This window comes from Schistocerca cancellata, chromosome 7 (genome assembly GCF_023864275.1).
Source record: "Schistocerca cancellata isolate TAMUIC-IGC-003103 chromosome 7, iqSchCanc2.1, whole genome shotgun sequence".
NCBI classification, from domain to species: Eukaryota; Metazoa; Arthropoda; class Insecta; order Orthoptera; family Acrididae; genus Schistocerca; species Schistocerca cancellata.
In genome coordinates, this window is record NC_064632.1 from 294,426,474 (window position 1) to 294,453,272 (window position 26,799).

The 26,799-nt window shown below is 40.4% G+C and overlaps 1 protein-coding gene across 6 annotated transcripts in view; it reads left to right on the forward strand.

The window, feature by feature from the left end:
* The window catches only part of LOC126091990 (E3 ubiquitin-protein ligase HECTD1), a 349,712-nt gene that overhangs the window by 153,868 nt on the left and 169,045 nt on the right, over positions 1-26,799 (forward strand). For all 6 annotated transcript variants that reach the window (XM_049907362.1, XM_049907358.1, XM_049907357.1 and 3 more), the window contains 3 exons: positions 6,310-6,584; positions 8,563-8,815; positions 24,817-25,051. In XM_049907362.1, the coding sequence (XP_049763319.1) occupies positions 6,310-6,584; positions 8,563-8,815; positions 24,817-25,051 (763 nt within the window). The remainder of the gene's footprint in view (positions 1-6,309; positions 6,585-8,562; positions 8,816-24,816; positions 25,052-26,799) is intronic.

Here is a 26,799-nt window from a genome sequence, read left to right on the forward strand (position 1 = left end):
GCTCCCGGGACACGCTGGTATCTGTGGGAATGAGGCGGCCGATATGGCGGCCAAGGCTGCAGTCTCTCTTCCTCGGCCAGCTATTCAGTCGCTTCCCTTCACCGATCTACGGAGCGGTTTATGTCGCCAAGTTGCTCATTTATGGCATGCGCATTGGTCAACACTTCCCCGTAATAAATTGCGGGAAGTGAAAGCCCTTCCTTGCGCTTGGACCTCTTCCTCCCGAACGCGTCGTCGGGAGGAGGTAATTTTAGCTAGACTCCGGATAGGGCACTGTCTTTTTAGCCATAGACATCTTTTAAGCGGTGATCCTCCTCCACTCTGTCCCCACTGCTCTCAGCCGTGGACGGTCAGACACCTTTTAATTGAATGCCCCTATTTTAATCCGTTACGCTCCCGTCTACAGCTATCGCCTGATCTATCGTCGATTTTAGCAGATGACACGCGCTCAGCCGACCGCGTTCTGCAGTTTATTAGTGACAGTGAAATGACGTCAGTCATTTGACTTTTTTTTTTGGGGGACAATCACCCCTTGTCTGTAGTGGATTTTTAAGCATTCTTTCTACTTTTAGTTTCTCCAATTTTATGAGTTTGTTCCCATTGCTGCTGGTTTTCACTTTCGGTTTTTTACTGTCTTAAGTCACGGGCTGGGCGCTAATGACCATAGAAGTTTTGCGCCCTAAAACCACAACAAAAAAAAAAAAAAAAAAAAAAAAAAACTTGGATCGATCAAACTTTGTACAGTGAACTGTCTGTGACTCATGAACAAAGTTATATAATGGAGCAGTGAGTATAATTGCCGATTTACCTGGGATTCATATGTTTTTGAGCAAAACTTTTGATTCATCTTAAACAATCTGTACTAATATCCTTGAAGAGCAAAGCGTTCATTGAACCTAAGAGCACTGACGTGTGTATTCATTAGTTTTCTAATATCTTCCTCTAGATGTCGTAAGAATTGTGGGAAGTTCAGAGTTGAAGGAATAATTGGGCAGAGATATCCCATACCATTAAAACTGTTTCAAGCAGCTTTCCAATCCGTAAACGGAGAAGAAAATGGTTGTAACAAAAAGAGGAAGAATACATATTAGTGGAATGCATCTGAACCACCTTTATTGTTACTGCACTGGAAAGTTCTGGATGGAATTCAAACAGCAGCCAGAGTAAAGATATATGACTGAGGAGAATTTTCCTTTTTTTTTCCCCTCCGAAAGCCAATAAATGACCTGTTTTCCAAAATTTAGTTTTTGTAGTTAAAAATCAATCTTGGTACCATGCATAACCTGTTGAAACAGTTTCATCAAAAGCCAATATTTACAGAGACAGGGCGTTGAAAACAAAGAGTTTTTGTAAAACACTTGATATTTGGCCACAGCCACTTAAAGCAAAAGTCAATAAATGCAAACTGTGTGTGGCTCCTGAGAGGCTTGAAGGGAAAATAACATTCTAGGATGTTGCTGACAATGATAATGGGAGAGTTTTCTGCAGAAAAATAGAAAATAAGCTGTAGACAAGCACTTGCCACCATTGCCAACATCAGAAGTAAATTAGTTGTTTATACAACAACATTTTCTGATTATTGCTCAGTTCGAGCAAGGTTTTTCAGAGAGAAGGAGCATCAGTAAAGAAGCAAAAAGGAAGAATACAGCATGAGGAAAAACATGGCTAGACAGCACCTGTATGTACCGCAACATTTGAAACATCATCAGAGATGTCCAAAAACACTCTCAAAAGGACCAAGATCTGGAAAAAACGAATAAATTAACAACAAATCACAGCTTCCACAAACTGTGTGCAAAGAAAGTTCAAGGCAATAATGCAGGAGGAAAACACAAATGTGGTTACAGTATAGTTAGATATAAAACAGAATCAGCTAAAATGAAAGCTCTCCGTCGAAGTATCCTACTCAAGCCAGGCTTGTCTATACAGTTTGTACATTATGGTTCATTCTTGAGCACAGACAAAGGAAAGGACTGCTTTTTATACTTCGCTTGAAACAGGAGGACAGAAAGTATGTAACCGAGTAGCATCTGCTCTATTAGGTTTTCCCAAAAACCTTGAGGCACCCCAGCCAGAAAATAGTCCAAATTCGGTTATTTTCTGAGTCTTGTACCAGTCAAAACAGTTACAGTAATTTCGTGTGCACTAATGACCTTTGTGGACGAAAGCAGAAAATTTAATAAGCTGATACATTATTTCCCTATTTTTGGTCATGGCTATAGCAATGACGGAGTGTTTGGTAGAGGGCTAAAGACTACAGGAAAAGGAAGTATTCTTTAACCAACTGAGTACTATAAAGTGCTGGGACAATATGGCATCATCAAACTGCTAAAGTTTGGGAGACAAAGGATATCAGGTCCAGTACACTAAAAGCTCTATGATCTAAGATGCTTTTCAAAATGAAAACACTTATAATGGAAGCTCAGGAGAGGTTGAGGTACAGAAATGCAGAAACAGCAGCCAGGAAGTGAGGCAAGCGGCCACCTTGGTAAAGGAGAATGTGGCCAGTAAGGAAAAGAAAAACTGGTCTTAGGCATTTTAACATACCAGAAGGAGAAGAAGATTTTTATAAGGACATTGTTGAAAGTGAGCAGTAGATTTCCACTTTATTGTTGTTGTACCCAGTGTTTTCTGTTATATTTCAGAAGTGTTTGTTGCTATTTTCCACGTCTGCCTGTCAAATATTTATGGAAAGTATGATATTGGAGTGTAATATCGTGGTGCATTATAGTATTTCTATACAAAATGAACAGTAAAGTACCCTCTAATGTAATAAATGTTAAAAATAAAAAAGAAACGGAAAAAGTTAGTTTGAATATGTATAGACAAAACTTTTAACTTCCATCTTGCATTTATTGACTTTTGAAAATCTTGGAAACGTCATTCCTCTATTATGAAAGAGACAATGAAAATTTTAGAAAAGTCAAACACAATGTCAGAATCACGCCTGCAAAAGCTGTGTAACTGTTAAATCAACTTGTTTATGTAATTTGTATTTTGATATGATACTTTAAAAAGGTGTTCCCTCAAAGAATTACATTTTGATGTTTGTAGAGTTTTGAAAAAATGCTCCTCAATTGAGACAATACTAAGTAAATGGGCACATAAGAACAGTTTTGCTCTTAGTTAAGCTTTTGGACATCCATAAAAATATTTTAAAGTGCTTCACATAGTTATTACAGTGAGTAAATTAGTGGTACTTACAATAAATTGTTAGTATACTTCACAGAAGTACCTTGCAGTGGTTGCTTCTTCATGTTTACATATAACTTGTCTCATTCCACTTCCTTGAAGGCTTCCTTTCATGATGAGGCTCATGGAGTAAGATTGTTGAATTAACGTACTTCACCAAAATCACTCAGCTACATTGTCCCACTTGAGGTGCAACATATTCTTTCCATGTATCTACCACCTGCTGCCCCCCTTCCCCTGCCCTTTTTAGAATAATTGCGAGAGACTGGAAAACAAACAAATGGATAAGGGGATAGACAAGTAAAAGGTATAATTGTGACAGTAATTAAAATTAAATGGTAGCGGGTGGATGCTATATCCAAGTGAATGGGTGGTCATTATAACAAGGAATTTCTTTCTTGGTTTCCAAGAGATCAGTAAAGAGACACACGTTTGCCTAATGGAAACTGAGTGGACAACATCAGGAAAGGTGAAATAGGAACACCGTTGAAGACATAGGTGTTCTGACCTGGGAGCAATTCTTCACTATGGACTGGAAGCTCTGTGCATGCTTCAGGAACAGTCTTCTGTGTTATAGTGGAATAGTGTATCGTAAGCAGCCCTGTAAGAAATGGTTTCTCAAGGTGAGCCACATGTTACGCAGGTGATTGAATGGTGGTATAGATATAGAAGCAGCTACTGCACATGGGTTATGTTTGGGTTATCCAGTGAGTGATGCTGTGCTTGGGCTGATGATTATTTTCCTGTCTTTTAGTGGGATCAAATTGGTTCTCAGTATCCTACCAAAAAAATATTCTGCAGGCCATGAGCAAGTGCTCCTATATGTGTAACTGTAATTTGAAGGCATGTAATGTGTCTTCACAGTAACCAAAAGGATTATGGTTCATTTGAAAAAGTATCACCATTTTACTTCATAAAGAGTTACAAATAATTGCTCTGATACTGACATTTCGTGAGTAATTCAGAAAGGTGACACATAAAGTGGAAGAAATGTCTATTACTCAATAACCCCCCTCCCCTGTGGGTCCAGGGGTTAGAATAGGCCCGAGGTATTCCTGCCTGTTGTATGAGGCAACTAAAAGGAGTTTCACACGTTTCGGCCTTTATGTGATGGTTTGACCTCCATTCATCAAAATTTTCCCGAAGAGTGAGCCAATTGGGAAAGGGTGCCTTACAAAGTGCATGTCCATTGTGCATTAAGATCTTTAGCCCTCTTTCTCGTTGTCGCATTGCAGTCCTGCCCATTCTCCATCTCTTGGGTGAGGACACCTTCCTGGGTACGTTTTCCACCACATACTATGCAGTGTCAATTCCTGCATTGACGATGAACGTGGACTTCTTTGCACCTGATGCCAGTCCGTTGCGGTGGGGCTGCCATGTACCCTGTTGGTTGTAGCCCCCTGATCACACAGGGATCGCTCTGCTGATGCCTGCGCCGTTAACTCCCCGCGTATGCCAAGGGGTAGATGCCCATCCCCCTGGGGCATTGGGATTCCTGGCAATGGCCATCCTGCCGGGTGGCCTTTGCTGCGGCTGGGTGGCGCCCGTGGGGAGGGTGCCTGGTTGGAGTAGATGGCATCAGGGTGGATTACAGGCGATGAAGCATAGTCCATCATCTCTTGCTGGTGGTGAAACACCAGCAGTCTCTAAGGGATCACGAGCTCAATTCAACAGAAGTATGACCCCAAATTGTTCCGACCACGTAATAAAATTCGCCGACACGGAAGTTCTGGCTGTAGAGAAGCACTATCACACGCGCTTGTTCAGAGAAGCTGTAGAAATACAAAAACACGCGAACAGTTTCATCAAGAAAGAGGAAAGCCTTAAGGTAAACGGGTCCTGGCTTCCCGTACTGCAGCGAACGACCGTCGCAGTTAGCAAGAGGAGAACCGCACTGGAAATGACAGCGGAGAAGCCCTCGGACGTTGGCGCGCCAGGTACATATAGTCTGCGGCCGCGAGCTCGGCTCCAGTTCACCACCGGCAATGGAGGGTGAAGCTTTGACAATGCCAGCCACTTGTGCTGGCGAAACGTCAGAAAAATCATTAGATGAACGTCGGCCGAAGAACCCGAGACAGAAGCCAATAGGCAGTTTGAAGTAAAAATGTTGGTTAGGTTTCAGTTTTGAAAGTACTTGGTCATAACAGACAGATTACTAGGTATTCTGTGTATGATAAATTCGTTAAAAGTGCATAAGTATGTTTCATTCTGACAGTGTATTAATTCTACAATTATTAGTATTTCCTGTTTACTGTTATGTATTCACATATCTTGACAATCTCCTAACAAATGATCAGGGAAGTGAGTGTTAATGTTCAGATCTTCTTTATTTTTTATGTTCTACTTTCTGACATGTTCCACACTCGCAAGAATCATCTCATATTGGGGTCTGTGGAATGACAAATGAACTTAAAGAGATCTGACCAGCTACAGATTTAAGGCCACTGGCTTTTAACTGTTCTTCTGTTGGAGAAATTATAAAATGACATAACAACACCAGTCAACATAGACAATTATTTACACAGAACATATGAATTGCGGAAGTTACACAATAATTTAGTTACAAATGCACACACAAAGACAGACATTCAGAGGTCCTGTTTAGTGATCCCTCACAGTTTCCATGCTGTTCCAAGCATAGGAATTAATTTATGAGATTAGAAGTTAATTTATTAGCATATAGGGCCTACATCTATGTATCTGATATTGATGTGGTACTCGTACTAAGAGGTTCTGTATTATATTACTTCCTCCCTGTTTTATTAAGTTGACTATTTTAATCCCCCCCAGAGTGCTTAGCTCATCTACTTATTTTTAGCCTTAAACAAAACCAAACAATGGAAAATGTGGTATGGGATGGAATATGACAATATTATGAAAAGAATAGTTGCTACTCACTATACAATGGAGATCCCAAGTCACAGACAGACACAACAAAAAGACTGTCAAAAAATAAGCTTTTGGCCACCAAAATTCAGTTGATCTTAAAATTGTGTGTGCTGGTCATTATATAGTCTGCAAAAAGTTACCATAAACATCTGACCCCACCCTGCTAACTAATTTTGATTTCTGCCATTTTTTGAATGGATAGTGATAAGTTTTCAATGTTTCTTGCAGATACTCACAAGGCGTATTCGATTCAGACTGGAGAAAGCTCCGGGTGAATCATCATTGATAGATCGCACAGGACGCTGCCTCAAGATGGAACCGTTGGCAACTGTTCAGCAGTTAGAGCGCTACTTGCTGAAAATGGTGGCTAAACAGTGGTATGACTATGAACGTACAAGCTTCTCTTTTGTACGACGTATTAAAGAACAAGGGCGCGTTACATTCTTGCAGCAACATGATTTTGATGAAAATGGCCTCTTCTACTGGATTGGCACTAATGCAAAGTAAGTTGGGCTATGTAATTCAGCCATTCGTGATGTATAAGCTTCACAGCATAGTTCATGAATCATTTTAAAAAAAATTCCTAGATAAAAATAGTTTCATAAACATGTTTGAAGTCTGTGTACTGTAAAGATCAGCATGTTTAATTGCTCATATCTTAGTTAAAAATTTGGATAATTTGATTCAGTTCTCAATCTGCCCCATTTCTTAACATGTTAGATAAGTATTTTCTCCATAATAACCAGGTCATTGACACGCACAAACAGCTGCTGCTAGCAAGATTTTTACTTTTTATGAACATTCATATTAGATTTCAGTTTTCATGAAATTATAATTTTCATAATACTTATCATATAATAGGGTTAAATACATAATATTTGAATTCTCTGCTTTGTTCATATGTAGGAAACAAGTAAAGTAGTCAAGTATGAGTATTGCGTGGTAAAATATTTTTTGGAATAACTAAGATCAAAATAATGGCTCAGATACATCCTCAAAAAGGTCATATCTGAAACTTTCTACTCATTCACTCATTCTTAATTTTGTGATTTTTTCGCATAGAGATGGCTAATCATTTTCTCGCTGCAGTAGTCATTTGATAATATCTTTTGGCAATATATTTGGCAAGATAGCTGCTGTGAAACAGTTACTATTATTTACATACAAATTAAATTGTCTTTTCGTCATGTTTTTTGTGTGTTGTATTTCTTAAATGGTTCTTCAGCATTACATCCAATATTCTTATAATAACTAAAATATTTTGATGCGTTAACTGCTGATGTAACTGTGTGAAGCTAATATTGTGAGCCAATTCTCACCATGAACATACACTGGCATCCATGAGAAACTAGGGGCAGGAACATCCCTGAAGGGGAAATTGCCTGTAAAATGGAACTCTGATACTAACTTGCTTAGCTTGACCTATCCAATAACTGTATTTTGCACAAACTGATAGTGTTGGTACACTTCAGTTAGAAGTCCTAAAATTCACCTGTTTTTGGAGATACAGTACAAAAAACATGAGGCCACATTCTTAGAACATCTACACACACACACACACACACACGCACACACACACACACACACCACTGTGAAAGAGAAGAAAAATGGAGAACTTTTTCTTCTAGATTCCGCAGGTCATAGATAAAGGAGATGGCTGCTTGAGTCAAACATTCCGACACCAATTTTCATGTTACCAGCTGTCATCATCTCAACACAGTGTGTTACTACAGGCACTTACACAAAGACTAAATGCTGTATCAGATTCTGAGTGCTTGTAGAGTTTAGCATCACATCTACTGTGTGTGTGTGTGTGTGTGTGTGTGTGTGTGTGTGTGTGTGTGTGTGTGTGTGTGTGCGTGTGCGCGCGCGCGCGCGCACATTATGGGTATTCTGAGAAGCAGGTCTGCCTTTCAAGATGCACTGGGGTGGTGGAGGGGGGGGGGCAGAGTGAGTTACAAGGAGGGGGCTGTGGGAAAAGCACATAGCTTAAGATGCCATACTGTGTTTAAATTTAATTATAGCCTGTTGCACAAATATTTGAGAATTGGAGAGGAAGAGAAAGGGAGTAGCAGACTTAAAACACTGTAATTTATTTTGTAACAGGTAGGAAACTTTCACTAAGTATATGGAAAAAATAAAACACTGACATGTTACAAAATACAGGTATTGCAGTGTCATTATGAAGAACGTAATTCGTGTCTCAATTAAGAGCAGATACCTTTAATTGAGAACCTTGTGGTAGTAACACGAAAGTATCTTTGTTTTTTAATTTTGATGAATTTAATAAATTTTTGCCTTCCTCACATTAAAATGATGTCCTCAATATCTGCACCCTGTCTTCATTATTTTGGATATGTATTTGCTATTATGTTGTGCCCAGTGAGCTTTTGAAATTTGTTGGGAGGACAGATCCTGAAATTATAACTTTATGTTTTTTCTGACAACCTTGGCACACATTAATCACACGAATATTTACAGGACAAGTCCAGAATGGGTTAACCCAGCACAGTTTGGACTTGTAACTGTGACTTCATCAGATGGCCGTAACCTGCCGTATGGACGTCTAGAGGATATACTGAGCCGTGACACCTCTGCCCTAAACTGCCATACAAATGATGATAAGCGTGCTTGGTTTGCTGTTGACCTTGGCCTTTGGCTTATTCCTACCAGTTACACATTGCGCCATGCACGTGGTTATGGGAGATCTGCTCTTCGGAACTGGCTGTTTCAGGTAAGACTGGGAACAGTCTAGGGAGTCATTTTTTGTGTTATTTTTAAGAAAGTGTAATATAAGCTTGGAGGTTAGGGTTGAGCGAGGACGTAGCATTCATAATTTTAAACTGTGGGTGATGATCTCAAGACAGTGAACGTATGTTGAACAAAAATAGACACAAAACTTGCTGAAGGTGACAGTGATGAAAATAATTTTGTGTATTGGAGAGTGTGTGTGTGTGTGTGTGTGTGTGTGTGTGTGTGTGTGTGTGTGTGTGTGTGTGTGTGTGTGTGTGTTGGAGGGGGGGAGGGGGGTATGTAAGTGGTGTGCTACATGCTTATTGAGTATTATGAATTATTACACAGTCACATTTTGCAATTTGCTATCAAACTAAATCATTTCTTTTTCCACGTAATTTCAAGAAATCAAATTTTTGGAAGGTTGTAATAAAATGTAAATGGGTGAAGAAACCTTTGCACTAAAATTCCACAATGCGCCAAGCAAGGACATGTTTACCCCATTGGTTTCTATCGACGACAGATTAGTTGGTAATGGTACTGAAACCAAATTCTTAGGTCTTCGGCTGCAGAACAATGTAAAATGGAATAAGCATATTGAATATCTTAATGCGGAACGAAGCAAGTAATGTTACATTCTTTGCTCTATAAAATCTTGCTGTAATGAGAAAATAGTAATGAATGCATACCATACTTACTTCCATTCTCACCTTAAATATGGAGTCACTTTCTGGGGAAACTCTGACAGCTAATAGCACTTTCAAATTACAAAAAAAGTGCCATTAGAATCTTGTTTAGATGCAAAACTAGAAACTCTTGCAGACCTCTGTTTAAGATATCTGGTATTCCTCCATTACCATGTCTATGCCTTATGAATACTCCTATATTCTTTAAAATAAATGTAATAGGTAAGGATGTAGTCTGGAAACATGATCAGTTTACTACATAATGAAAAAATTTATTTAGAACTCAAATCAACACACCTCTGTGCTAAAAGGTTCATTCCACGTGGATGTTAAACTTCATAACTTCATAAAACTTCATAAAAAAACTTACTGAAAACATAAGTGCTATTACTGAGGTCAAAACCTTTGGAAAATCTCTAAAGTCTTATTTACCGCATCACTGCTTTTACTCCATTAGAGGAAATTTAAATTTACGAGGTGTGTTTTATATATATATATATATATATATATATATATATATATATATATATATATAACAAAGATGATGTGACTTACCAAATGAAAGTGCTGGCAGGTCGACAGACACACAAACGAACACAAACATACACACAAAATTCAAGCTTTCGCAACAAACTGTTGCCTCATCAGGAAAGAGGGAAGGAGAGGGAAAGACGAAAGGATGTGGGTTTTAAGGGAGAGGGTAAGCAGTCATTCCAGTCCCGGGAGCGGAAAGACTTACCTTATGGGGAAAAAAGGACGGGTATACACTCGCACACACACACATATCCATCCACACATATACAGACACAAGCAGACATATTTAAAGACAAAGAGTTTGGGCAGAGATTTCAGTCGAGGCAGAAGTGCAGAGGCAAAGATGTTGTTGAATGACAGCTGAGGTATGAGTGGCGGCAACTTGAAATTAGCGGAGATTGAGGCCTGGTGGATAACGGGAAGAGAGGATATGTTGAAGAGCAAGTTCCCATCTCCGGAGTTCGGATAGGTTGGTGTTAGTAGGAAGTATCCAGATAACCCGGACGGTGTAACACTGCGCCAAGATGTGCTGGTCGTGCACCAAGGCATGTTTAGCCACAGGGTGATCCTCATTACCAACAAACACTGTCTGCCTGTGTCCATTCATGCGAATGGACAGTTTGTTGCTGGTCATTCCCACATAGAATGCATCACAGTGTAGGCAGGTCAGTTGGTAGATCACGTGGGTGCTTTCACACGTGGCTCTGCCTTTGATTGTGTACACCTTCCGGGTTACAGGACTGAAGTAGGTGGTGGTGGGAGGGTGCATGGGACAGGTTTTACACCGGGGGCGGTTACAAGGGTAGGAGCCAGAGGGTAGGGAAGGTGGTTTGGGGATTTCATAGGGATGTACTAAGAGGTTACGGAGGTTAGGTGGAGGGCGGAAAGACACTCTTCGTGGAGTGGGGAGGATTTCATGAAGGATGGATCTCATTTCAGGGCAGGATTTGAGGAAGTCGTATCCCTGCTGGAGAGCCACATTCAGAATCTGATCCAGTCCCGGAAAGTATCCTGTCACAAGTGGGGCACTTTTGTGGTTCTTCTGTGGGAGGTTCTGGGTTTGAGAGGATGAGGAAGTGGCTCTGTTTATTTGCTTCTGTACCAGGTCGGGATGGTAGTTGCGGGATGCGAAAGCTGTTGTCAGGTTGTTGGTGTAATGCTTCAGGGATTCCGGACTGGAGCAGATTCGTTTGCCACGAAGACCTAGGCTGTAGGGAAGGGACCGTTTGATGTGGAATGGGTGGCAGCTGTCGAATGACTCCTTACCCTCTCCCTTAAAACCCACATCCTTTCGTCTTTCCCTCTCCTTCCCTCTTTCCTGATGAGGCAACAGTTTGTTGCGAAAGCTTGAATTTTGTGTGTATGTTTGTGTTCGTTTGTGTGTCTGTCGACCTGCCAGCACTTTCATTTGGTAAGTCACATCATCTTTGTTTTTAGGTATGTTTTTCCTTCATGGAATGTTTCCTTCTATTATAACCATATATATATATATAATAGAAGGAAACATTCCACGAAGGAAAAATATATTTAAAAACAAAGATGATGTGACTTGGTGTCTGGTGTCTTGGTGTCTGGTGTCTGTCGACCTGCCAGCACTTTCATTTGGTAAGTCACATCATCTTTGTTTATATATATATATATATATATATATATATATATATATATATGATGTGACTTACCAAATGAAAGTGCTGGCAGGTCGACAGACACATAAACGAACACAAACATACACACAAAATTCAAGCTTTCGCAACAAACTGTTGCCTCATCAGGAAAGAGGGAAGGAGAGGGAAAGACGAAAGGATGTGGGTTTTAAGGGAGAGGGTAAGGAGTCATTCCAGTCCCGGGAGCGGAAAGACTTACCTTATGGGGAAAAGGACGGGTATACACTCGCACACACACACATATCCATCCACACATATACAGACACAAGCAGACATATTTAAAGACAAAGAGTTTGGGCAGAGATGTCAGTCGAGGCAGAAGTGCAGAGGCAAAGATGTTGTTGAATGACAGGTGAGGTATGAGTGGCGGCAACTTGAAATTAGCGGAGATTGAGGCCTGGTGGATAACGGGAAGAGAGGATATATTGAAGAGCAAGTTCCCATCTCCGGAGTTCGGATAGGTTGGTGTTAGTAGGAAGTATCCAGATAACCCGGACGGTGTAACACTGCGCCAAGATGTGCTGGTCGTGCACCAAGGCATGTTTAGCCACAGGGTGATCCTCATTACCAACAAACACTGTCTGCCTGTGTCCATTCCTTCATGGAATGTTTCCTTCTATTATAACCATATATATATATATATATATATATATATATATATATATATATATATATATATATATATATATATATATATATATATATATAAAAAGAAAGATGATGAGACTTACCCAACAAAAGCGCTGGCAGGTCGATAGACACACAAATAAACACAAACATACACACAAAACTCTAGCTTTCGCAACCAACGGTTGCCTCGTCAGGAAAGAGGGAAGGAGAAGGAAAGACAAAAGGATTGGGTTTTAAGGGAGAGGGTAAGGAGTCATTCCAATCCCGGGAGCTGAAAGACTTCCCTTAGGGGGAAAAAAGGACAGGTTTACACTCGCGCACACACACACATATCCATCCACACATACACAGACACAAGGAGACATTTGTAAAGGCAAAGAGTTTGGGCAGAGATGTCAGTCGGGACGGAAATACAGAGGCAAAGATGATGTTGAAAGACAGGTGAGGTATGAGCGGCGGCAGATTGAAATTAGCGGAGATTGAGGCCTGGCGGATAGCGAGAAGAGAGGATATGCTGAAGGGCAAGTTCCCATCTCCGGAGTTCTGACAGGTTGGTGTTAGTGGGAAGTATCCAGATAACCCGGACGGTGTAACACTGTGCCAAGATGTGCTGGCCGTGCAACAAGGCATGTTTAGCCACAGGGTGATCCTCATTACCAACAAACACTGTCTGCCTGTGTCCATTCATGCGAATGGACAGTTTGTTGCTGGTCATTCCCACATAGAACGCTTCACAGTGTAGGCAGGTCAGTTGGTAAATCACGTGGGTGCTTTCACACGTGGCTCTGCCTTTGATTGTGTACACCTTCCGGGTTACAGGACTGGAATAGGTGGTGGTGGGAGGGTGCATGGGACAGGTTTTACACCGGGGGCGGTTACAGGGGTAGGAGCCAGAGGGTAGGGAAGGTGGTTTGGGGATATCATAGGGATGAACTAAGAGGTTACGAAGGTTAGGTGGACGGCGGAAAGACACTCTTGGTGGAGTGGGGAGGATTTCATGAAGGATGGATCTCATTTCGGGGCAGGATTTGAGGAAGTCGTATCCCTGCTGGAGAGCCACATTCAGAATCTGATCCAGTCCCGGAAAGTATCCAGTCCCGGAAAGTATCCTGTCACAAGTGGGGCACTTTTGTGGTTCTTCTGTGGGAGGTTCTGAGTTTGAGAGGATGAGGAAGTGGCTCTGGTTATTTGCTTCTGTACCAGGTCGGGAGGGTAGTTGCGGGATGCGAAAGCTGTTGTCAGGTTGTTGGTGTAATGCTTCAGGGATTCTGGACTGGAGCAGATTCGTTTGCCACGAAGACCTAGGCTGTAGGGAAGGGACCGTTTGATGTGGAATGGGTGGCAGCTGTCGTAATGGAGGTACTGTTGCTTGTTGGTGGGTTTGATGTGGACGGACGTGTGAAGCTGGCCATTGGACAGGTGAAGGTCAACATCAAGGAAAGTGGCATGGGATTTCTCGACTTTCTCGAACGCCTGGAATCCTTACCCAATCCGTTACCCCCAGAAACCATCCTTGTAACCATTGATGCCACCTCCTTATACACAAATATCCCGCACGTCCAGGGCCTCGCTGCGATGGAGCACTTCCTTTCACGCCGATCACCTGCCACCCTACCTAAAACCTCTTTCCTCATTACCTTAGCCAGCTTCATCCTGACCCACAACTTCTTCACTTTTGAAAACCAGACATACCAACAATTAAAGGGAACAGCCATGGGTACCAGGATGGCCCCCTCGTACGCCAACCTATTCATGGGTCGCTTAGAGGAAGCCTTCTTGGTTACCCAGGCCTGCCAACCCAAAGTTTGGTACAGATTTATTGATGACATCTTCATGATCTGGACTCACAGTGAAGAAGAACTCCAGAATTTCCTCTCCAACCTCAACTCCTTTGGTTCCATCAGATTCACCTGGTCCTACTCCAAATCCCATGCCACTTTCCTTGATGTTGATCTTCACCTGTCCAATGGCCAGCTTCACACGTCCGTCCACATCAAACCCACCAACAAGCAACAGTACCTCCATTACGACAGCTGCCACCCATTCCACATCAAACGGTCCCTTCCCTACAGCCTAGGTCTTCGTGGCAAACGAATTTGCTCCAGTCCAGAATCCCTGAAGCATTACACCAACAACCTGACAACAGCTTTCGCATCCCGCAACTACCCTCCCGACCTGGTACAGAAGCAAATAACCAGAGCCACTTCCTCATCCTCTCAAACCCAGAACCACCCACAGAAGAACCACAAAAGTGCCCCACTTGTGACAGGATACTTTCCGGGACTGGATCAGATTCTGAATGTGGCTCTCCAGCAGGGATACGACTTCCTCAAATCCTGCCCTGAAATGAGATCCATCCTTCATGAAATCCTCCCCACTCCACCAAGAGTGTCTTTCCGCCGTCCACCTAATCTTCGTAACCTCTTAGTACATCCCTATGAAATCCCCAAACCACCTTCCCTACCCTCTGGCTCCTACCCTTGTAACCGCCCCCGGTGTAAAACCTGTCCCATGCACCCTCCCACCACCACCTACTCCAGTCCTGTAACCCGGAAGGTGTACACAATCAAAGGCAGAGCCACGTGTGAAAGCACCCACGTGATCTACCAACTGACCTGCCTACACTGTGATGCATTCTATGTGGGAATGACCAGCAACAAACTGTCCATTCGCATGAATGGACACAGGCAGACAGTGTTTGTTGGTAATGAGGATCACCCTGTGGCTAAACATGCCTTGGTGCACGACCAGCACATCTTGGCGCAGTGTTACACCGTCCGGGTTATCTGGATACTTCCTACTAACACCAACCTATCCGAACTCCGGAGATGGGAACTTGCTCTTCAACATATCCTCTCTTCCCGTTATCCACCAGGCCTCAATCTCCGCTAATTTCAAGTTGCCGCCACTCATACCTCACCTGTCATTCAACAACATCTTTGCCTCTGCACTTCTGCCTCGACTGACATCTCTGCCCATACTCTTCGTCTTTAAATATGTCTGCTTGTGTCTGTATATGTGTGGATGGATGTGTGTGTGTGTGTGTGTGTGTGTGTGTGTGTGTGTGTGTGTGTGTGCGAGTGTGTACCCGTCCTTTTTCCCCCTAAGGTAAGTCTTTCCGCTCCCGGGACTGGAATGACTCCTTACCCTCTCCCTTAAAACCCACATCCTTTCGTCTTTCCCTCTCCTTCCCTCTTTCCTGATGAGGCAACAGTTTGTTGCGAAAGCTTGAATTTTGTGTGTATGTTTGTGTTCGTTGTCAACCTGCCAGCACTTTCATTTGGTAAGTCTCTTTTTAGGTATATATATAAAGTATATTATTATAAAATTAAACAAGTATGCCTAGAAATCACTTACAGAAGTGTACTCAAAACTTGACTTGGCCATTGTCTTATGCAAATGACGTTTTGTAGACAACAGTACCAAAACTACGATACAGTAAAATACCTTGCGTGCTTGCCTTCATGGTAGGACTTTGTATGTAGACTTCAAGGCACATTCATTTACTTACGTTTTGGTCAGATAGTTATTGGTCTAATGGCTGTGTTTCTTTTTGTCTCAACCTTGTGTTCAATCTTCATATATAATTGAATTATGTTCTGGAGTTAAGCTTCCTCTGTTTTTTCGTGCGTAGTGGTCATGCTCACAATATATTTTCTCATTCAGTTTGTGTTGTAGAAATTTTTTGGTATGTGATCCCTTAAAACTATACCTTGTGCATCCTAGTTTAGATATAATACTGTCTTTCTAATTTTGCAATGTGATGTATGATGTAATTAATTTTTGCACATCTTTCCACTCGCTAACTAGTTCATCTTTCATTTTTGCCTTTCCTGTTATCCGTTTCTATGGAGAAAATAAAATTATAATTTTTGCTATTCCTCAAAACTTGCAGAAACTTAAAACAGGCTATGCATACAGCTTTAGGGGAAAATGGTGGCCATTGCGTAAATTAATTTTTTTATTATTATTTAAATAATATAAACATAAGCACTGAATACGAGAAGCATTGAGTTGTCATCAGGAACACAAAAAAGAATGAAAACTTTGCTTGGTTTCATTGCCAGGACTGGAATTCAGTTGGTCGACCGAGGGGGGGGGGGGGGGGGGGGTCTGCGAGCTAGAGCACCCGTGCGCCTAAATTTTAAGTGTAGGGTGAGGGTGCAACAGATTCATTGAGATTGAAGCTAGGAGGATTATGGGAATGAAGGATGTGCTTGGAGGATCCGTGGTTCAGAAAAGCTGGTCTGGGGGAAGGATCCAAATGACACTCTATGAACCAGCCATGGATATAGTCTATTGTTCTGAGCAGTGTTTTCCGCCACTAGGTGGTCAGGTCTGCTCTTGGCTGCAGAATGACAGTTGACATTCATTTGGTTGAGCAGCTGGTTGATTTTCAAGGCCACATAAAAAGCTGTGCAGAAATTGCAGTAGAGTTACTGTTTGACATGACTGCTTTCGTTGGTGGGGTCCTGTTTCTGATAGGATAGGATAAGCCTGTGCCAGGACTAGAGTAGGCTGTGTTGGGCAGGTGAATCAGGTAAGTCTTGCACTTGGCTCTTACTCAGGGATATGGTGCCTGTGGCAAAGCGTTGGGAGTGAGAGGACGTAAGGATGGAGCAAGATGTTGTGTAGCCTGGGTGAGCAGTAGAGGTGGCAAAAAATAACGTAACTGATAGAAATAACCGGTTACTGAGAAGTAACGGTTACTGCGATAATCGTTCCTCTGATTCTGGCAGTTATTTCAATAACTGTTTACTGTCAACAGTGCCTCGCGCCATCTGTTGACCGAAGATCGTACTGCGCATTTGGAAGGCGTTTTATAGACCATGGGAATAACTGTGAGACTGCGCGCCATCTGTTGATAAGAACTGTGTACTATTTCGTGGGCCTTCGTTACTTTTAGCATAAACAATTAAATAAAGTTAATGTCCAAGCCGTGGCTGATAGGAGCTGCAGTACAGGCATTAACAAGTACGGTCGTTCCCTTAAGCCACCGCCTTACGTGTTAATTTAGCTTGGACGGGTAGTAGAAGGAAAGTTACTTAGGAATTCTAGCGACTATGGAAATAACTGTCAGAGACCGGTATTCTCCTCTGGCAGTTATCGTTATTGGCTCGTAGCTCTAGTTCTCTGGTAGTTATCGGGCTACCACCACAGATAACCTGGAAGCTGGTAACGGAATAACTGTGTGTCTAGACGTTCCTGACTCGGTGACTCCAGTTAAAGGTCGTAGTTCCAGGTGATATTTCCAGAGAGGATAGTAACTGGAGCGAACAAATATTTTCGTACTGCTACGGAAATTTTAATAAATTTATCGTACACAGAATACCCGATCTTGACTGTTGCAACCAAGTGCTGTCAAAACTGAAATATAGCAGAGTTTTTACCTAAGCTGGTCTATCAGTCTCTGTTACGATATTCATCTACAGAGTAGAAGGAGGGGTCGATGGAAGCGTCTGATTCCACCCGCCTGCTTCGACGTAAAGGTGTTGTAGTGTGTGAATGTCATTACGGCACGGTGTTTATGAGTTGGTTTGTGTGTGTGTGTGTGGGGGGGGGGGGGGGGGGGGGGCTGTCGATCTAGGTTGCAGTGCCGGAATTTGCTGGTGGTAATTAATTTTTTTTTTTTTCCTAGCTGTGATGTTTTGTGTATTTATGATGTATTGAATGTGATTTAATTTAAGTAGGGATGATTGATTTGTGTACTTTTGGGATTGTGGTTTTATTTTTCGCAGTTGTAGGTGTTGGTTTTTTGGCATCAGTAGCTGTGGTGGACCTATATAGGTCACCGGAAATGACCGATTCCCATTTTCATAGTTGTGTGTGTTGATGTTTTAGTATCGTCATCTGAGGTTGACCTATATAGGTCAAGGGAAATGTCTGATTCCAATTTTCGTACTTTTAGTTGTGGGTATTGGTGTTTTGGTATGGTCACCTATAGTTGACCTATATTGTTCAAGGGAAGTGTCCGATTCCTGCAGATTTTTGTTGGTGTAGCAGAATGCTGTAATTTTTTTTTTCTTTTTGTTCTTCATTTTGTGTTTTGGGATCATGGTGTGTTTTTTTTTACTAGCTTGTCCTCACCCTAAAACCCCCAACTTCCCGCAGTTGTCCCATTGGTTTGATTGTATTTTTGGTGGGAAATGTTATTATATTATTTATATGTATCTTCGTGTTTGTTGCCATGTGTATGTAGTGACGTCATAGACACACTTAAAATAGCCATTTCCGGCATATTGATGACGGGTGGAATCAGACACTTCTGTATCAAATAGTCTTTCAAACACACTCTAAACCGTGCCTTATCTGAAACCAAGTTTTTAATGGTTGCTGACTTGCTGGCAGTTTATTGAAAATGCATGTTCCTGAATATTGGACCCCTTTTGGACCAAGGTAAGTAATTTTAGGTCTTTATGTAGATTGCTGTTCCCATTTCTAGTACTGATATTATGTATTAAGCTATTGGTTGGAAATACTTGTAACAAATTTCATAAAGGAATAAATATACTAGGAAGCAGTGGTTAGAATACAAAGTTCCTTGAACAGGTTCCTACATGATGTTCTTGAATTGATACCACAAACGATTTTTATTACACGCTTTTACATGCGAAAAACTTTTGCTACGTTTGATAAGTTCCCACAGAATATGCTCCCTTATGAAATAACAGAATGAAAAGATGTGGTATGCCCTTCCCAACTGAATTTATTATCGAGTTGTAGTCCCAGAAATGTAACACTGTCAACCTTTTCGATCTGCATGTCTTCATATGTTATAAACATGCTGTCGCTGGAGAAATCAAGCAGTTTGCAAATCTGACATAAAACTTGGATTAGCGTACTCACACTTTCCCCAAAAGGACTAGCTTTTACAGCACAGGAGTAAACGAATCTGTCACATTACGAAAATTTTTTGTTGTATTATAAGGCTGTACACTTTATTCTATTATGTGAGCAGCACAAGAAATTAAGCTTCGAATTTAACCTACAGTACTCAGTTTACATATTACTTCATACTTAAAAACGCACTTTGTTAACATTTTACTTAAACAGTGCTTTGGCGAAGTTCCGCGTACTTTCTGTCGCAGCTGCGAAGATAATATTTCTAATAGCGACCGATAACCTACAAACATATAATATGAAACACTAATAATCGTTCTAACATCAACTAAAATGTACCCGGAGTTAATAAGCTAAGGTTATGACACGATTCATACGACATTCCTGCTATTTCACACTACTCGCAGTTATACTGATAACTAAACTGATGGATTCCAACTATGTCGTTATTTAACTGTCGGAGTTATCGGTATTCGCTAGCGAAAAATAACTTGGCAGTTATTAATAACGGTTAACGATAACGGTTATCAAAGAATAACTGGAACTGTGATAACGGTTACTCCAGAATAACCGTTTGGCCCACCTCTAGTGAGCAGTGAAATACCACTTAAGGATCATAGATAGGATGGTCCCTTATTTCCACCATGGTGATGGATAATCAAATTGCTTAGTTGCTCCAGCCTGGCATGGTATTGAGTAAAAGTAGGTGCTCCTTTGCAGCAGGTTCTTGAAACTGGTGGAAGGATTAGGAGTGTGTGAGGATAAGGCACGGGAAAATGTTTGCAGACTGCGTTCGAGGAATAGTGCTTATCTGTCAAGGCCATTGAGAGACCTTCTGCACATTGGATTGGAATTCTTTTCAGTGCAGATATGCTGGCCACCTGCTGTCCACAGGGGCCAGGCTATATGGGAGTTTTTTTGTGGAAGAGATGGCAGCTGTCAAAAGGCAGGTACTATAGATGGCTAGTGTGCTGGAAATGGATGAAAGTTGAAAGTATGGATGGAGCCATGAGAGGTGCAGTCACATGGCACCTTCCAATGGCAGTGTGTTTATGGGTGATCTAAAGGAAACCTTAACCATGTCTGGTTAAGTTAAATGATAACATATTAGTGATCTGGACCTAGGGCCAGGACACCATTCCTTTACGACCTCAACATTTTCTCTCTCATCCACTTCACATGGTCCCCCTCTGCCCAATGGGCCACATTCCTGGACTTAGACCTCCACCAAAAATGAGGTTGCTGCTTATCTACATGACCATGCAGAACAAGTGTATTTTCAGATCTTAGAAACTGTAATGTGCATGCATGGCACAATAATATTGCTGGTGAGTTGTATATGAAGTAACAATGTAACCTTCATCAGTCGATATTTCATTTAGGTAGCAACTATTATTGTGCTTGTATGACAGGACAGGCACAGGTTTTCTTTAACTAAGGAGTAAGATTTAGTCATCAGTGAGTAGTGACACTGGAAGATAATTTTCAACAAACTGCGGAATTTGGCAAAGTAATGAAGCAGATTTCAGACTTGTTGTTTTTTTTCTTTTGCAAAAAGTTACATGTAACAGAGAATCTGGTAGAGAGTAAGTTTTGGACAAATACTATGTGAGGTGTAGAACACATTGGAGAGTAACCTGTAAACTTAAGTTTCATGAAGGGGATCCCACAAAGCGAAAAGCTGGGAGATAATATGAAGGTAAGGTTCTTTCCTATGTCTCCCGACAAATAATCCTGCTGAAGGGCTTGAAAACTGTGAAGACTGTAAAGTGATTTACTTGGAAGTATTGGTTGGTGCTGCCATTCTGCCCCGTCCAGAGTACTTCACTACCGCAGATGATGATAGAAGATTTTACCAAAAAACTCCACGTCCAGAGACATGTAATCCAAATGTAGCAGCATAAATTTCATCCTCTACATCAGATTGACAAAGCTGACAAGACACCTGTCTTTCCTGATATGCTAAGCAATAAAAGAATAAATTATAAGAGGGTGAACAATATCTCTTTAAGTACAACTGGAAATGAAAAACCAAGAATTGCTGTGATGTTAGTAGTTGCTGTAGAGGGAGAAAAGCAGCCCCTCCTCCATAAGTTATTCTGAAGGGTAAAAATTTGCCCAAGGGAAGTTTCTGTAAGGGGTTAGTGATATGTTGCCAAAAAAAAAGTCTGGGTGACAACGAAATTAATGACTGGGTGACTACTAGTTAAACTTACGTACATGGTGTACTGTTCAGGAAGAGTTATGCTAGTGTTGGTTGTTTCAAGGTCACCTCACCTCTGAAGTAAGGAATTAAGTTACTGCTTTGAAAGCTAATCTAGTCGTCTTACCTGGACATCAAAACTACGGGTTCTTGATGTAGGCGTAAACAAGCCATTAAAAGACTACCTCAGAAAATTGTAAAACATTATTCCAATTGGCCTTTAGAAGGGGCTTGTGCACTCACTATGGTGCACTCACTCCATCTGACAAGATTAAAAAGCAGACTGGAATCCTTTTGTCCAAGTGGATTCTGTCTTAAGCTACAATGCCCTGGATGGTTTGAAGGTCAATGTACTTTAGGAGGGGAGAGATGAAGGAGAGGTGAGAGATGTTCTTCGTTTCTGGGCGGGACGATAGGCAGTCGAAGCCTAGGAGAAAGATGAGATAAAATTGTTTAGATGGGCGTTCCTTTGCAGATGTCTGATGAGAGAGGTTGTAGGGTTAGGATGTTAGAGGATTTTTATTTTTTATCAATTTTCAGTTAATTTGAAATTATACTATATCTACCCATTAGAGTATTTGACTGTTTTCTAGAAATTGTCTTAAATGATTAATTACATTATTTTATCCCCCTAACATGCTTTCCTCTTGAATGTCAGTATGCATTTATAAAAATGAAAATGAGATTCAAATAATTTGAAAGCCCAGTAAAACACTCCATTCCAGTCATATGATGCCTGTGATGTCACTGGCTATCTCGCTGCTCCTACTGCCATAAAGCTATTTGCAGTAATGTCTTGCTTTGGAATTTACATTGCAGAAAAAATGGTTACAAATGGTGTGTAGTATCATAATTTACAAATACATGTGTAATAACTCCCGAAAAAGTTTGAGTGTTCCAGAGAATGAGAGAAGATGCAAAAAGTGTGGTTGCACCCTACCAGCAAATTGCCACCACATTGACACACAAGTTCACTATCTTCATTAAAAATGTGTTGCACTTTGAAGTTAACAGTAATTTATCTAAGAGATATGCCTTTCCACTATACAAGGAACGATAGTGTCATTAAATGAAATTAAAATCTTAGTGAGAGTTGTCATTTTTACCCAGCTTCACATAAATTATCTGGTAGATCAGTTGTCAGAATGGAGGATTGTCAAATTTTACAAGATGATGTCCATAAATTGCTGGTTTGACTCCAACTTGGAAAAATATTTTGATTTATTTATAAAACTACTCAACATTCCTCTTATGTGATAACATAATCACAATCACAAAACTTCATCAGACCGATCAGAAACAGAATATTATTGTGTTTTCCTTGTTGTTTATGTGCACTTAAATTTGCAGTTGTTATTCGCACATGTCACGTTCAAAAAGATATTTTGTAATTAATGTGACCACACACTTTGTACTTCTTCTTCTTCTTCTTCTTCTTCTTCTTCTTCTTCCATTTCACCCTCTTTGGGGCACACTGGTTCAATCATTTCTTTGTGTGTTCTTTTCTTAGGGCCCAGTATTTCTTCATTCTTTCTGATCTTTTCCTCTCTTCTTCCGAGGTGAAGGGTTTGACTTTCGTGTAGATTTGTCTTGGAACCTTACATTTTCATCTTTAGTAATTAATTTAGCTGTTCGATTGATAAGTGAATTTTCTGAAATCTTTCATTCTACTAGGTCTTTCTCAGTTTCTTTAAACAAGTTGGGTTTCATTTTGCCATTATGGAAAAAGTCAGATTTGTTTGGTTAATCTGTTGGAATTCATTCTGAGAAGATGACCATAAAAATTTATCCTCCTTTTTTGCATAGTATCTGAAAGTCTTTCAATTTTCTTGTTGAGAGTTTCATTTTTGAAGTTTATAATCTTATTGTCTTGAAATTTTGGTCCTATGATTTTTCTTAAAATTTTTCTTTACTTTAGCTCAAGTTACTCCATTTGGTCTTTGAAATTCATGTTTAGTGTTTCTGCTGCATACAGTGCTTCTGACTTAATCACTGTCTTGTAATGTGTAATTTTGGACCCCCATGAAAGGGATTTTTTTGTTTGTGTTTTTTGGTAGTTGGAAGGCCAATTCAAGTTTACTTATTCTGGATTTCATTGCTTTGCTTTCCCCAGCATTCCAACTAATCCATTCTCAGAGATATTTGAATTCTTTTGCTATTTCAATCTTTTGTTCTTTAACTTTGAGGTATTTACATGAGTGCTTGATGTTTGTAAGTTTCATCTTGCGTGAAGATGAAGTAAGTATGTTTTAGCATTGTCGTTATTTTACACTCCCAAAAATCAGACCTTAGGTTTGTGCTACCTGCATGTTGTACATGCTTTATATCTTTCTATATAGAAAAACTCATCGTCATATACCTTGTTGTATTGTGGGCGTACGATGATATCCTCACTACAAGTAATGCTTTCCAAAAAAAGTGAATTGTTTGTTCACAAAGGAAATGTATTTACCCTCTGTTGTCCATTTCTCAGAGTAAGATTAATGTGAAGTTACATATATCATACTCCTATCATTGAAACATCTGCTATGATCTGTTCTTGCTAATGCTATTTTTGTATTTTGTGTAAAACTTTTAGAAATAACTGACCCTTCAGGGACTCGAACATTTGACCTCATTATCCGTAGTCACATGTGCTATCCGTTGTGGCATTGAATGCCTCGTCAGACCAATACCTCTGCTTGGGTGTCTTCTGTATAGGAAATCAGCACTAAGGTTTGCCAAAAATAATTTTATTGTGCTTTGGGTCATATCTCATGACTGATACTCGGGTAAATGAAGCAGTTACCCTCCACATGTGATGTACTTGCACAAAGAGTCTACTTATCTCCAGTTAATTTATTTCTTATGAATCAATCTCTGTCATGAAAATATAAAAAGAAGGAACTTTCTCCGTAGACGGTATTCCCTCCCCAGGCGCATGGACACATGAAGAGTCACTGATTTTTATTCCCCCCGATTTCACTATTATTCTTATTGTGGAAGTTGGCTAATCTTCTTCTTCTTCTTCTTCTTCTTCTTATTATTATTATTATTATTATTATTATTATTGTGAATGATGCTAAACATAATTGTTCTAGCAAATCCAGTCTCATCTTTCCAGTTGTAGTGTGTTCATCGACATGTACTTTCATTTTATATCATACCTACTGTTCACTACATTAATTGTTGATTATAGAGACTGTTGTGTGATCCAGGTCTCTTCTTCTTCTTCTTCTTCTTCTTCTTCTTCTTCTTCTGTCTTCCCCCCTCCCCGACTTCTTTTTGTTTTAATGTACTACCCTCCATGCAGAAATTACTGAAAATAATTCTGCAATTTTAATTAGGAAATAGCCACTCAAACACCAGACTGTGTTTAAGTGTTTAATTTATAGCATAATGATACTCGAATGTTGCACCAATTTGTATCAGCACTTGAATTTTCTGTTCTAATTCCTCTATCCAGGTGTCAAAAGATGGTGTAAATTGGACTACACTTTATACTCATGTGGATGATGGCAGCCTGAATGAACCAGGCAGTACAGCTTCATGGCCTTTGGAACCACCAGCTGAAGAAACTCAAGGATGGCGCCATGTAAGGCTGCAACAGGCTGGGAAGAATGCTTCGGGTCAAACACATTACCTCAGTCTGTCAGGGCTGGAACTGTACGGGACAGTAACAGGCGTCTGCGATGACCTTGGTGAGAACTAGCACTTTGTGTCAAAATTTTGTATCCCCTTCATAATTAGAACATAAAATAGAATCCCTTATTACACATTGTTCTCATTTTAATTGCTTGACTCCGTATATAGCAATAACATCATAGATTTGCAGCGGCTCTGTTAGACAAGGGTAAATTAAATATAAACCAGAATTTTTGTTTTACAAATCTTTTTGTAAATGGAGAGTGGTGTAATTGTTGCTGTCATTTCCGATGATTGATTGTTCTCCACAGCTGGAGGGTTGCCATACTGTTTCTTTAGTCAGAAACACAATGTCAAAGCAAGAGGTACTGCCATCTGTTGCGCAACACATTATAATAAAGTCTCTCACAACAGAGGGTGCAAAACCGTCTGAAATTTTTAAAAGACTTCTGGCACAGTTTGCGAACAACGCCATGAAAGAGACTAAAGTGTATGCTTGGCACAAACAGTGTTTATGAGCATGAGACACGCTTGAGAATGCAGCTCACTAGCATCGCCTGAGGACCAGCATGGCTGAGGAGAATATTTGCCTTGTTAGCCAGCTTATTCAAGATGATCGCCGAATAACAGTTGCTGAAATTGATACTGAGGTTGACGTAATCTATGGTAGTGCTCTCAGGCGATCATTACTGACAATGTTGGATATCGGAAAGTGTCCCAAGGTGGGTGCCCCATTTCTCACCACAGAGCACAAATTTCATTGTCTTGAGGAAACTGGTACTAACACACTACAGAACTGAAAGGGAACTTTTTTTGCACCAGAATGTGGCCTGCGGTGAAACGTACAGGCACTTAAACACAGAATCGGAAAAAAAGCAGCATGGAATGTACAAAAATGATGAATCAGTACCCATCAAAGCAAAAAAAAAACTCTCTCCATGGGGAAGGTTCTTGCAACAGTGTTTCTTGATGTTAAAGGAGTTCTTCTCGTTGATTTTCTCCATGAAATTGTACTGTGAACTTTGCATACTGTTGCCAACTTTTGAACCACACAAAATGTGTGTATCATTAGAAAAGGCGCTTATTTATGATCTGGGATATCATCATGCTTCGTGACAGTGGGCTAACCCAGACAGCTGCCCAAACTCAACAAAAAATTCAGGAATTATCCCAGACTATACTAGAACATTCTCTCTAAGGAGTGGAGTTATCGCCCTGCGATTTTCATTTATTTGGATCACTAAAAGAGACTGTCGAAATAAACAGATTTGATGGCTATGGCACTTTTGAAGTGTTTGTATGCAGCTGGCTGTTGACACAGTGACGTTCATTTTACAAACGCAGGATCAAGAAACTGCAACTGACTATATAGAAAAATAAGTTTGTGAGTGTGAATTTTTCTGTAGGTTAAATAAACATGTATATAAAAAAATTCCAGTTTATATTTGATTGACCTGCTTATTATCAGAAAATCAGTTTCATCTTGTTGGTGAAAAGGTTACTCGTTACCTTTGCTAATATATCTTGTTAATTTTTATCTATTATAGTAAAATTCCGTGTTAATGAAGACACTGTTAAGAAATTTCTGCTTTTAATGAATATTCCTGTATGCCCTATTGAAATTTCCATTAGAGTTATGCTATTGAAATTTGGTTTAGAGGAACTATGCTTTAAGAAAAGCCTGGTTTTAAATAATAAAATGTTTAAACCTATTGGAGACTGAACGGTTCCTAACAATTTTGAACACGTCACGTTAAATTGGTGGTTGGATTAGTCATTCTAAATCGATTTTTATTGCCAGTAG